At 37.2% G+C, this 14,056-nt stretch overlaps 1 protein-coding gene across 3 annotated transcripts in view; it reads right to left on the reverse strand.

The window, feature by feature from the left end:
* The window catches only part of LOC124721137 (nuclear pore complex protein Nup98-Nup96-like), a 229,336-nt gene that overhangs the window by 67,688 nt on the left and 147,592 nt on the right, over positions 1-14,056 (reverse strand). For all 3 annotated transcript variants that reach the window (XM_047245955.1, XM_047245953.1, XM_047245954.1), the window contains one exon: positions 12,386-12,595. In XM_047245955.1, the coding sequence (XP_047101911.1) occupies positions 12,386-12,595 (210 nt within the window). The remainder of the gene's footprint in view (positions 1-12,385; positions 12,596-14,056) is intronic.

Below are 14,056 nucleotides of genomic sequence, written 5' to 3' on the forward strand. Positions count from 1 at the left end.
TTTTTTGTTTTTTGTTTTTTTTTGTTTTTTTTTTTTTTGTTTTGTTAAACACTAGCTAGTTTTAGAGACTTTTTAAACAAAAAGTTAATGTAAAATGCTAGCTACTTTTACACTTTTACATATGCCATGAACCTACTACTCTGTCTTAGCAGGAGGGGAGGTGAGACTACTACATGGTGCACCCGAGGCAGCAGATAGGGGATGCCTAACTGTCTTACCCATGGACTTGAGTGAATTAAAATCACTCTCGTGGACCAAAAACGTCTCTGCAGTTAACAATCCTAGTTGTAAATCGTAACTTGCTCCAGCTAAAGTTAATTACCTTTGAAAGTCAAATATGGAAAGTATTCTTTTTTTTTAAGGAAAAATATACCACTGCCCTGCCCAAAAAGGCAGGTAAAGGCTACATTGGAATCAGTGGGTAGCCAATTAGAAGACACTAATGAATCTGAGTGTTTGGAATCACCCAAATTCACACTGACATACAAAAAGAAGATTCAACATACAATAGTAAATTATATAGCAACCCACAACATAAACTCGCTGCTTAAAATCAGAAAACTCCAAAATTCCGCAAATGAATTAAATAAACAAAAAATTTAGTAGCAGGGCTCCAAGAAATGAGAAACACAATAGATGACCAGTTCAAATCACAAGCCTATAGAAATTATAATGGGAAATGAGGACAGAGGGTTCTGAATCAATGTCCTCAATTTGGAACAGGATTTATTGTAAATATAAAAATAACAGATTCAATACCCAATTTGCAAGCAATATCACCAAGAACTGCAGCTCTCACTTTTAAAACAATGAATAAAACCTACACAGTTATAAATGCACATGCTCTCACAACTGAAAAAAGTTTTCTATCAAAAACAAAGGAAAAGGTATATAAATTTTTGTACTTTCTCGAGCAAACGGTGAACAAAATAAATAAAAGGAATATAAAAATCTTACTGGGAGCCTTCAAAGCCCAGTTGGGAAAAGGAACGGAAACGTAAAGATATAATTGCAAAATGGAGTCCACAAAACTTTGTGAACAAGAACGGTCAATGACTAACTCTGTAGAGAACACGACCTTGTATTTCAATCAACATACTTCAAGAAGAAGCCAAATAAACTTAAAACATGGAAACATCCAGACTGCAAGAAGGTTGAGTGGCAGCTAAACCACGTCTATATAGAGAAAAATGTTCGTAAAGAAATCTACGACATTACAGTATAGAGAGCAGCAGATGCAGGCTCAGACCACAACTTAGCTAAAATTAAAATCGAAGTCAAATCCACTACATTAAAGAAAAAGAATAAAAAACTAACAGAACAAGGTGGTGGTATGACCCACATTAGCTAATTAAAAATGACAAATAAGAACAAATAACACTAACCATTAAAGTAACAGACAATCTAGAAGAACTGGTGTCAAGTCTCAAGAAACAAGCAGACAATCTAGCTCCCTTGCACCCACAAAGAAAACCTGCATGGTGGACCGCAGAATGTGACAAATTCCATGAAGATAGACACCAAGTACTGTTTAAGTTCTAAACAAACAGAACAGAAGAAAATGCCATCATCCTCAAAAATGAAAGAAAATCACATGAAACCCTGGGAGAATTACGAGAGGACTCCATACACACATAATGAACTCTACAGAAAATAATTACCACAAAACCAATTCCAGGAAATACTACAAAATCTTTGGGAAATAAACAGAACAGTACGAACCCCCGATGCCAATACTGAGAGATGGAGATGGAATAATGGCACACAGAAGAAAGAAAGAAGAAAGAAAAGAAAAGAAAAGAAAAGAAAAGAAAAGAAAAGAAAAGAAAAGAAAAGAAAAGAAAAGAAAAGAAAGGGGGGGTGGGGGGCCACAATCATGGCAAAAGGCTTCAATAAACTTTTTAATCGTGAAGAATCCAAAGAACTCTTACAAAACAATGTAAATACCACAGTTAAAACTGAACCTAACAAATCAGACCCCCCCCCCCTCCCCCCGCCACCAACTTTCCAAAAAGTAAAAAGATTCCCAAAGGAAAAACAAATTGCATGTGGAGAAGATCAGGTTTTTGTTGAAATGTGGAAATATTCAAGTGACACAGTCAAGACTCCTTGCACAAGGCTCTAACAAAAATGTGGGTAACAGAAGAGTTCCCTGAACACTGCACCACTGCCATCACCCATGAACACACGAAGTGGTAAGAGAAATCTAGATGTTTACAGAGGAATATCTCCCCTTGGCTGCACATACAAGATTTTATCTAAGCTCCTGTATGGAAGAATCAAGGAAAAACTGAAATGGGAGTTAGGGGAATACCAGAGAGATTTCGAACCATGGAGAAGCTGTGCAAAGCAGATCATTAGTTTCAAACTGATTATGGCACCCTATAGGAAACAGAACGAACATCTGGCAAGAACATTGGTTGCTTTTTAGAAGGCATGTGACTGCTTCCATAGACCTTCTGTACTAAAAATTTGAAGGAATCTGGGACTCCATCCAAAACTAACTAAATCAATAGGACTTACTCTAACAAACACCAAATCGAAAGAAGTTTAGAGGAGAAATTTCTGAACCATCCTTATCAAAACAGGCTGAAGACAAGCTGACAGGCAGTCACCATTAATGTTGGCTCTGAGCACTATGGAACTCAACTGCTGAGGTCATTAGTCCCCTAGAACTTAGAACTAGTTAAACCTAACTAACCTAAGGACATCACACACATCCATGCCCGAGGCAGGATTCGAACCTGCGACCGTAGCGGTCTCGCGGGTCCAGACTGCAGCGCCAGAACCGCGCGGCCACTTCGGCCGGCTACCATTAATGTTCAACTGTGCCCTGGAACACATAATAAGAAAATGGTACAAGGATAACCCAATGAACATAAGAACTGTAAGTGATAAACCGTAAGTTTCAACTGCTTGGGATTTGCTGATCTTCCTCTCCTAGCCAACAATGTCCAAGGAATGAGAGACAAAGTTAAACTGCTACAAGAAACAGCACACAAAATCAGCCTCAGAATGTAATTTAAAAATGGAGTATGCTTACTGGCCCACAACTTACAAAAAAATCAGAACTGATGATAAATTTAAATATTTAGGTGAAATCTCAACTTACAATCTAAATGAGAAACTATCATGGCAAAATAGAATACAAAACTGAACAAAGCAAATTAAATTACCAAAAAAAACATACAACAAGAACAGTCTATCCATAGATGCCGGTTGTTGTTGTCATCGTCGTCGTCGACCTGGTCTTCAGTCCAGAGACTGGTTTGATGCACCTCTCCATGCTACTCTGTCCTGTGCAAGCCTCTACATCTCCGAATAACTACTGCAACCTACATCCTTCTGAATCTGCTTTGTGTACTCATGCCTTGGTCTCCCTCGATGATTTTTACCCTCTGCACTTCCCTCCAATACTAAATTGATGATCCCTTGATGCCTCAGAAGATGCCCTACCAACCAATCCCTTCTTCTAGTCAAGTTGTGCCACAAATTTCTCTTCTCTCCAGTTCTATTCAATACCCCCTCATTAGTTATGTGATCTACCCATATAATCTTCAGCATTTTCCTGTAGCACCACATTTCAAAAGCTTCTATTCCCTTCTTGTGTAGACTAGTATGTATGTATGTATTTATTTATTAAACTGGGACCTAGAAACAACGGAGAGGTTTCGTCCCACCTTAGTGCTCGGTGGTTCACAACCCTACAACACATCACAGCAGTCCACCCACCCCACCACTGCCCCACACCGAATCTAGGATTATTGTGCAGTTTGGCCACCAGTGCACTCCATGGGAACGTCTCATATCAGATGAGTGTAACACCAAATGTTTGTGTTGTAGAGTAATTATGGTGTACGTGTATATGGAAACGGTGCTTGTGCAGCAATCGCCTACAATGTGTAACTGAGCTGAAATAAGGGGAACCAGCCCGCATTCACCGAGGTAAATGGAAAACCGACTTCAAAACCATTCACAGGCTGGCCGGTACACTGGACCTCAACAATAATCCGCTGGGCAGTTTCATGCTGGGGACCAGTGCACCTTCCCACTCAGGAAGCAGCGCATTACACTGCACAGATAGCCTGGTGGGCTGTGTAAACTAGTCATTGTCCAAGTTTCAGTTCCACACATGGCTACACTCCACACACACACTTTCAGAAAAGATTTCCTGACACTTAAATGTATACTCAATGTTAACAAATTTCTTTTCTTCAGAAACACTTTCCTTGACATCGCCAGTCTACATTTTATATCCTCCCTACTTCAACCAGCATCAGTTATTTTGCTTCCCAAATAGCAAAAATCATTTACCACTTTAAGTGATTTCCTAATCTAATTCCCCCCACATCACCTGATTTAATTTGACAACATTCCATTATCCTCATTTTGCTTTTGTTGATGTTCATCTTATATCCTCCTTTCAAGACATTTTCCATTCTGTTCTGCTCCTCTTCCAAATCCTTTGGTGTGCCTGACAGAATCACAATGTCATCGGCAAACCTCGAAGTTTTTATTTCCTCTGCATTAATTTTAACGCCTACTCTAAATTTTTCTTTTATTTCCTTCACTGCTTGCTCAATATACAGACTGAATAAGACTGGGGATAGGCCACAACCCTGTGTAACTCCCTTTTCAACCACTGCTTCCCTTTCATGCCCCTTGACTCTTGTAACTGTCCTCCGGTTTCTGTACAAATTGTAAATAGCCTTTCGCTCTCTGTGTTTTACCCCTGCCACCTTCAGAATTTGAAAGAGTATTCCAGTCAACACTGTCCAAAGCTTTCTGTAAGTCTACAAATGCTAGAGAAGTCGGTTTGGCTTTTCCTTAATCTATCTTCTAACATAAGCCATAGGGTCAGTATTTCCTTGCATGTTCCAACATTCCTACAGAATGTAAAGTGATCTTCCTTGTGGTCAGCTTCTACCAGTTTTTCCATTTGTCTGCAAAGAATTCGTGTTAGTATTTTGCAACCATGACTTATTAAACTGATAGTTGGGTAATTTTCACACCTGTCAACACCTGCTTCCTTTGAGAGTGGAATTATTATATTCTTCTTGAAGTCTAAAGGTATTTTGTCTGTCTCATACATCTTGCTCGCGAGATGGTAGAGTTTTGTCATGGCTGGCTCTCCCAAGGCTGTCAGTATTCTAATGGAATGTTGTCTACTCCTGGGTTTGTTTCGACTTAGGTCTTTCAGTGCTCTAAGTTCTTCACACGGTATCATATCTAGCATTTCATCTTCATTTACGTCCTCTTCCATTTCCAGAATATTGCCCTCAAGTACATCGCTCTTGTATAGACTCTCTGTATACTCCTTCCACCTTTCTGCTTTCCCTTCTTTGCTGAGGGCTGGTTTTCCATCTGAGCTCTTGGTATTCATACAGGTGGATCTCTTTTCTCCAAAGGTCTCCAAGTTTCCTGTAGGCAGTATCTATCTTACCCCTACTGATAGGTGTTTCTACATCCTTACATTTGTCCTCCAGCCATCACTGCTTAGTCATTTTGCACTTGCTGTCAATCTCATTTTTGAGACCTTTATATTCCTTTTCACCTGATTCATTTACTGCATTTTTATATTTTCTCCTTTAATCTATTAAATTCAGTATCTCTTCTGTTACCCAAGGCTTTGTACTAGCCCTTGTCTTTTTCCCCACTTGATCCGCTGCTGCCTTCACTATTTCATTTCTCAAAGCTAACCATTCTTCTTCTACTGTATTTCTTTCCCCTGTTCTTGTCAATCATTCCCTAATGCTCTCTCTCTTTGAAACTCTCTACAGCCTCTGGTTCTTTCAGTTTATCCAGGTCACATCTCCTTGAATTCTTACCTTTTTTCAGTTTTAGTCTACAGTTCATAACCAATAAATTGTGGACTCTGACCACAACTGCCCCTGGAAATGTCTTACAATTTAAAACCTGGTACATAAATCTGTCTTACCATTACATAATCTACCGGCATCTAGGCCTCTTTCATGTATACAAACTTCTTTCGTGATTCTTAAACCAAGTGACAGCTATGATTAAGTTATGCTGTGCACAAAATTCTACCAGGTGGCTCCCTCTGATTTCCCTCTCATTTCTTACCCCCAGTCCATATTCACCTATTACTTTTCCTTCTCTTCCTTCTTATACTATCAAATTCCAGTTCCCCATGACTATTAAATTTTCGTCTCCTTTCACTATCTGAATAATTTCTTTTATGTTATCATACATTTCATCAATCTCTTCGTCATCTGCAGAGCTAGTTGGCATATAAGCTTGTACTACTGTGGTAGGTGTGGGCTTTGTGTCTATCTTGGCTACAATAATGGGTTCACTACTCTGTTCATAGTAGCTTATCCACATTCCTATTTCTTAAATTCATTATTAAACCTACTCCTGTATTACCCTTATTTGATTTTGTAATTATAATCCTGTATTCACCTGACCAGAAGTCAGGTTCCTCCTGCCACCGAGCTTCACTAATTCCCACTATATCTAACTTTAACATATGCATTTCCCTTTTTAAATTTTCTAACCTACTGGCCCAAATACGGGATCTGACATTCCTCACTTCAATCCGTGGAATGCCAGTTTTGTTTCTGTTGATAGCAATGTCCTACTGAGTAGCCCCCACCTGAAGATCCAAATGGGGAACTATTTTTACCTCCAGAATATTTTACCCAAGAGGATGCCATCATTTAACCATACAGTAAATCTGCATGTCCTCAAGAAAAATTACAGCTGTAGTTTCCCCTTACTTTCAGCCATTCACAGTACCAGTGCAGCAAGGCTGTTCTGGTTGATGTTACAAGGCCAGATCAGTCAATCATCCAGACTGTTGCCCGTGCAACTACTGGAAAGGCTGCTGCCCCTCTTCAGGAACCACAAGTTTGTCTAGCCTCTCAACAGATACCCCTCCGTTGTGGTTGCACCTGCGGTACGGCTATCTGTATCACTAAGGCATGCAAGCCTCCCCACCAGTGTCAAGATAGATGATTAAGACATTATAAAATAGTTACACAGCCAGAAATAACTTACACAGCTGAAACCACCTGTGAGACAATTAATACAGCATAAACTGACAAAATACTAAAGATAGAAAGAAGAATAATTAGGACAGGCATAAATAAACAGTATCAAATAAATGAGCATTGGAGAATAGCTTCGAATTAATCAGAATAGGAGAATGAGAACACCTGAAAACAGAATTTGTAAGAGAATAATAGAAAAATTGTGGAAAGTAATAGCAACATCAAATGAATCACAGAAATTAAGGGAGATACGAGGGAACTCCAAATTATGGTAGATGACTTTAAACAAAATTAATGAAAACTGAAAACCAAAATACTGTAAGACCTACAAATCAGACTACAAATGAGGGTCAATAAAAGGGCTACAGCAAGGGTTTTGTTTCATTTCAGGGTGCAGAGGAGGAGATTAGTGTTTAACGTCCCGTCGACAACGAGGTCATTAGAGACGGAGCGCAAGCTCAGGTGAGGGAAGGATGGGGAAGGAAATCGGCTGTGCCCTTTCAAAGGAATCATCCCGGCATTTGCCTGAAGCGATTTAGGGAAATCACGGAAAACCTAAATCAGGATGGCTGGAGACGGGATTGAACCGTCATCCTCCCGAGTGCGAGTCCAGTGGGCTAACCACTGCGCCACCTCGCTCGGTCAGGGTGCAGAAACTGAAGTCATATTCACCTATGTCAGAACCTTGGAACACTAGTACCACAGGAAGAGTGGTCACACACTCACACAGAGAGAGAGAGAGAGAGAGAGAGAGAGAGAGAGAACAAAATATGTGAAAGAATGATGTATTGGGCAGACACATAAGCAAAACACCCTTCATATAATAATAAATTATAATAATCCTTTTAAAAACATTGTACTATTGAATTGTCTTATTAATTATTGTTGAACTGTATTGTATTAGTGAATAACAATAACCTACGTACACCACCCCTCTAACTGCAAGGCTTATGAACACCAATCATTATTGCACATGCTGTAACAGCACTGTTTTCAAATGGTAACTTGTTCTTCATAATTTATTTAAACTCTCATCAACATGGAATTTCAGTGCGATCATGATTATTTGTATTTTATACAAATATGGACTATGCGACTTAAGCAGTTCGTGATGCCATTTACAGTGCTGTAACTGGATGACAGATTAGATTAGATTAATACTAGGTCCATGGATCATGAATACGATATTTCGTAATGATGTGGAACGAGTCGAATTTTCCAATACATGACATAATTAGGTTAATTTAACAACATACTTAAGTTAATATAACAACTTTATTTTTTGTGTTTTTTTGTTTTTCTTTATTTTTTATTTTTATTTTTTTAATTTTTTTAATATTTTTGGTTTTTTTCCTTAATTTATATCTAAAAATTCCTCTATGGAGTAGAAGGAGTTGTCATTCAGAAATTCTTTTAATTTCTTCTTAAATACTTGTTGGTTATCTGTCAGACTTTTGATACTATTTGGTAAGTGACCAAAGACTTTAGTGCCAGTATAATTCACCCCTTTCTGTGCCAAAGTTAGATTTAATCTTGAATAGTGAAGATCATCCTTTCTCCTGGTATTGTAGTTATGCACACTGCTATTACTTTTGAATTGGGTTTGGTTGTTAATAACAAATTTCATAAGAGAGTATATATACTGAGAAGCTACTGTGAATATCCCTAGATCCTTAAATAAATGTCTGCAGGATGATCTTGGGTGGACTCCAGCTATTATTCTGATTACACGCTTTTGTGCAATAAATACTTTATTCCTCAGTGATGAATTACCCCAAAATATGATGCCATATGAAAGCAATGAGTGAAAATAGGCGTAGTAAGCTAATTTACTGAGATGTTTATCACCAAAATTTGCAATGACCCTTATTGCATAAGTAGCTGAACTCAAACGTTTCAGCAGATCATCAATGTGTTTCTTCCAATTTAATCTCTCATCAATGGACATACCTAAAAATTTGGAATATTCTACCTTAGCTATATGCTTCTGATTAAGGTCTATATTTATTAATGGCATCATACCATTCACTGTACGGAACTGTATGTACTGTGTCTTATCAAAATTCAGTGAGAGTCCGTTTACAAGGAACCACTTAGTAATTTTCTGAAAGACAGTATTGACAATTTCATCAGTTAATTCTTGTTTCTCAGGTGTGATTACTATACTTGTATCATCAGCAAAGAGAACTAACTTTGCCTCTTCATGAATACAGAATGGCAAGCCATTAATATATAATAAGAACAACAAAGGACCCAAGACTGACCCTTGTGGAACCCCATTCTTGATAGTTCCCCAGTTTGAGGAATGTGCTGATCTTTGCATGTTACGAGAACTACTTATTTCAACTTTCTGCACTCTTCCAGTTAGGTACGAATTAAACCATTTGTGCACTGTCCCACTCATGCCACAATACTTGAGCTTGTCTAGCAGAATTTCATGATTTACACAATCAAAAGCCTTTGAGAGATCACAAAAAATCCCAATGGGTGGTGTTCGGTTATTCAGATCATTCAAAATTTGACTGGTGAAAGCATATATGACATTTTCTGTTGAAAAACCTTTCTGGAAACCAAACTGACATTTTGTTAGTACTTCATTTTTACAGATATGTGAAGCTACTCTTTAATACATTACTTTCTCAAAGATTTTGGATAAAGCTGTTAGAAGGGAGATTGGACAGTAATTGTTGACATCAGATCTATCCCCCTTTTTATGCAAAGGTATAACAATAGCATATTTCAGTCTATCAGGGAAAATGCCCTGTTCCAGAGAGCTATTACACAGGTGGCTGAGAATCTTACTTACCTGTTGAGAACAAGCTTTTAGTATTTTGCTGGAAATGCCATCAATTCCATGTGAGTTTTTGCTTTTAAGCAAGTTTATTATTTTCCTAATTTCAGAGGGAGAAGTGGGTGAGATTTCAATTGTATCAAATTGCATTGGTATGGCCTCTTCCATTAACAGCCTAGCATCTTCTAATGAACACCTGGATCCTACTATATCCACAACATTTAGAAAATGATTATTAAAAATATTTTCAACTTCTGACTTTTTGTTCGTAAAGCTTTCATTCAATTTGATGGTAATACTGTCTTCCTGTGCTCTTGGTTGACCTGTTTCTCTTTTAATAATATTCCAAATTGTTTTAATTTTATTATCAGAGTTGCTGATGTCCGACATGATACACATACTCCTGGATTTTTTAATAACTTTTCTTAATATAACACAGTAGTTTTTATAATTTTTGATAGTTTCTGGGTCACTACTCTTTCTTGCTGTCAGATACATTTCCCTTTTCCAGTTACAAGATATTTTTATACCCTTAGTAAGCCATGGTTTGTTACAAGGTTTCTTACGAGTATATTTAACTATTTTCTTGGGGAAGCAGTTTTCAAATGCATTTACAAAAGTGTCATGAAATAAATTATATTTTAAATTGGCATCAGGTTCACGGTACACCTCATCCCAGTCTAACTGCTGTAGGCTTTCCCTGAAATTTGCAATTGTTAAATCGTTGACTGCACGTACTACTTTGGAGGACTGTTTAGTATTGCTGAATGGAGCTATGTCATATATTGTAACTAGCTGTGCACCATGATCAGCAAGACCATTCTCAACAGGCTGAGCATTTATTTGGTTTAACTTATCTTGGTCTATAAAGAAGTTATCTATCAGTGAGCTGCTATCCTTTACCACCCGAGTAGGAAAATCAATAATAGGTGTCAAATTGAAAGAACCGAGTAATACTTCAAGGTCATTTTTCCTATTACCCTCTTTCAGAGGTGTGTTCATAACTGAAGCATGCAATAAATCACAAATTCCTAAAGACCTTTGTTGCAGTTATCTTCCAATAACATCTTTGTCAATACCCTGATTTAACTTAATACACTGTTTCAGTACATGGAAGAACGTATCAGTTCTTCCTGATGGCAACACACAACATTTTGAAGAACATAGTGCAGTTTAAAACTGTTAACCACACCCATTGTGTAACTATTGTAAGATGATGGACTAATAAAGTACTAGCCTAACAGAAGAGCCAAGATTTGTATCATCTTTTGGCCGTTGTTCAACTTTTCCGTTACTTCCTTAAATTTTTTTAGGTCTCTAAACTCAATCAAATTCTTACGCACTGCTCACTAAATCTAAATGTCATTCCTTAGTAACTAAGATGTTTACAAGGAAGTCTGTGGTCACACGAAGGACCAAAGAAGTAAAACCACCAGCACCACATCATATGAAGATTTTTTTGTTTCGTATCCTTGAGAACTTTCCTTTACAAAACTGTTATCTCCTACTATTTCCCTGGCCAGTGTCACTGAATCCACAACCTTTCTGCTACAACTATCTGCAAACTTTATGTGGAAAAGAGTAAGTTTACTGACATATAGTTTTATGTAAAAAAATAAAATAAAAATGTATCAAAGTTTTCTGTTATTACTAGACAGTTAAAAATTTTAATGTGAGCAATATCAACTTAAAAATAGTTGGGTGTAAGAGATACTGAATTTTCATCTCTGAACTATGAACAGGTAAAAATTAATTATTTGTATTAACGACTATCATAATTTAACAGAAAGACAGACACACCGACACTAGGATGGAGCAAGGAAACTACCTACACTTTGCCTGATAGGTTCTCGGGCATTGCATCTAATGGTGCTGTGGAAACTTTACAATATTTCAATAAGGCAACAGCTTATCATCAAATTTGAAGATTATGACCAGTTTTAATGATGGGAAAACCTCCAAATAACCCCTGCTTTCATTTGCAGGATACAAAAAGTTTATTTCCTACCTTGTGCAGTTACTTCCAATTTTAAAGCAGCGGTGGCCCATGATATTTAATGCAGTATTGTTCATATTTATTGCAATATACTAACAAGCTGCATTTGGAAAATTTTATATATATAAACAAACTTCAACTAATGACTTTTATGTTTCTGGACATGTTTTAATGTCTATCTCACAAGTACGTTCACCTGGGAATACGTTTCCAATTTGTTTTCCTTCGGCTGCTGATGTTCCTTCACAAGTGATCTGTTTATTTAAGAAAGTAAGCAGGATACTGTTTTGCAAATTCAAGTCTCACAACAAATTAACAAGCAGCATATAAGGCATGTAACTGCACCATGTTGTCTTACTTCCTCCCTCAAGTTTACTGGTGACTAAAGCTCCAATCTTCAATATATGAATAACTACTAACAGTATGTATTACACACACACCCTAAACCAAATACGCTTCAATACTTTAAAACCAGTGGTTTGAGACACAAGTATAAAAACTATATAGTACAGATTGAGCTTTGTGAAAAAGTTTAACTAGTCAAAAAGTACCTGACATGAAATTGCAGAAAGGTTATGCACTCACCATTTTCCCTTGCCAAATTACACGCTTCCTTTATCATGTTTCCAGTTACCAGATTCCAAATGTCCTCTAAATAACAGTCATTTCCAGATTTTGGAGAATACAGTTTTCCATCATGCTGCTTCAACAAAGTGTTCTGATAAACAAATGTCAGCCAGTCACCCAAATACTGTTTCCGCTGCATGAGATTATGATGTGAATTAGTTGGTGACACTGTAACATAAGAAAGTATTTACTACAAATAAAATAAGACAAGGGATTCTGATACGGAACACAAAAACAAACTTCTGTTGAAGTTTTTGGGTATTTAAGACAATCGATGAATTCTAAACTTTTCACTGTTTTTCATATACTATAGTTTTTGGTCTGGCATCATCTGGGAAGTGCTGAAGACTCGCGTTATTATGTACGGTACATTTCACTGAAGCCTGATTCTGCATTCATTCAAACATTACACCATCTTTTATTATCTGTAGATTCTATTTAATGTTATGCCTATTCCCTTTCTTTACGAACTCACTACATATTCTTATTAACACTCAATGTTTAAATGTATTCGAAGTCCAAAGGAGAACTTTCTATTCTTGACAAAAATCTGTTAGCCATTTGAACTTTGGTCAAAATGATTTTTAAGAAAAGCACAGGTTTATCACTTATTCATGTGCAGTGCAGGGCTACCAGGTGACAAGATTAGGCAGCTAGGAAAGTTTGGAATGGAAGGAGAGGTTCAGTATCAGAACAACACATCATAACAATGCTCAAGCAATGAATAAAATGTTCCGTATTTATTGTATCAAACATCGAGCTATTTTAACATCAACATTTACCCTTGTTAATAGCACCATGATGCAAGTTGAGAGGTGTGCACTCCTGCCAAATTTTGAAAAGGGCTATCAGTAAAACTCATGCTCGACCAAAAAATCTAACCGTTTTCGACCTACCCCAGCTCAACTCAAATAATAATACTTCTGGGCAACAAAATACAATTCATGCTTTAAACAGGCTACTTCAATGAAATCACATCTACTCACAACATAGGCCAATGATCATAACGATCAAGAAGAAATCCATGTTGAAAAGCTGCAGGCATGGTGAATATTGGTTTGGAACATACAAAACAGGACTTCCTTGATAAATTAAGCAGATATGCAATAACTGAAAAAGGCTTTACACAATAAAACTTGTTGAACGTAACACAGACAAGAGCCAAAGAAACTGGAACACCTGCACCATATGCACTGCCACACTTAAGGGCACATTGTGTCCCACCAAACAGGAAGTAAACGGACACTCGATCCTACTTAAATTACTGTTAACGTTTCCAGACTTGGCAAAAAAACATGTTATTTTGTTGTTATCTCCCTTCAATTTAATGTACCTTATGTGTTTACTGCACTTCACATGATTACTTAAATCGTTTCTTCCACGATGTGCAGTATCATCATCATAGCCACATACCCTGTAAAAGGCAATTTTTCTCCCTTATTTCATTGTAGTGTGCACAGAAAATCAACAGAATGTGATTCCTTAAATGTCTAGAAGTACTGTTTCTTGTTGGATTTGTTCATGAATCCTACAATCGGAATATAGCATATGAAAATGTGCAAGAACAAATGTCTCAATATGTACTGAAACATCGAAAGGAACCTGGATCACAGAATGTCACATAAAATT

Source organism: Schistocerca piceifrons, chromosome X (assembly GCF_021461385.2).
Source record: "Schistocerca piceifrons isolate TAMUIC-IGC-003096 chromosome X, iqSchPice1.1, whole genome shotgun sequence".
NCBI lineage: Eukaryota > Metazoa > Arthropoda > Insecta > Orthoptera > Acrididae > Schistocerca > Schistocerca piceifrons.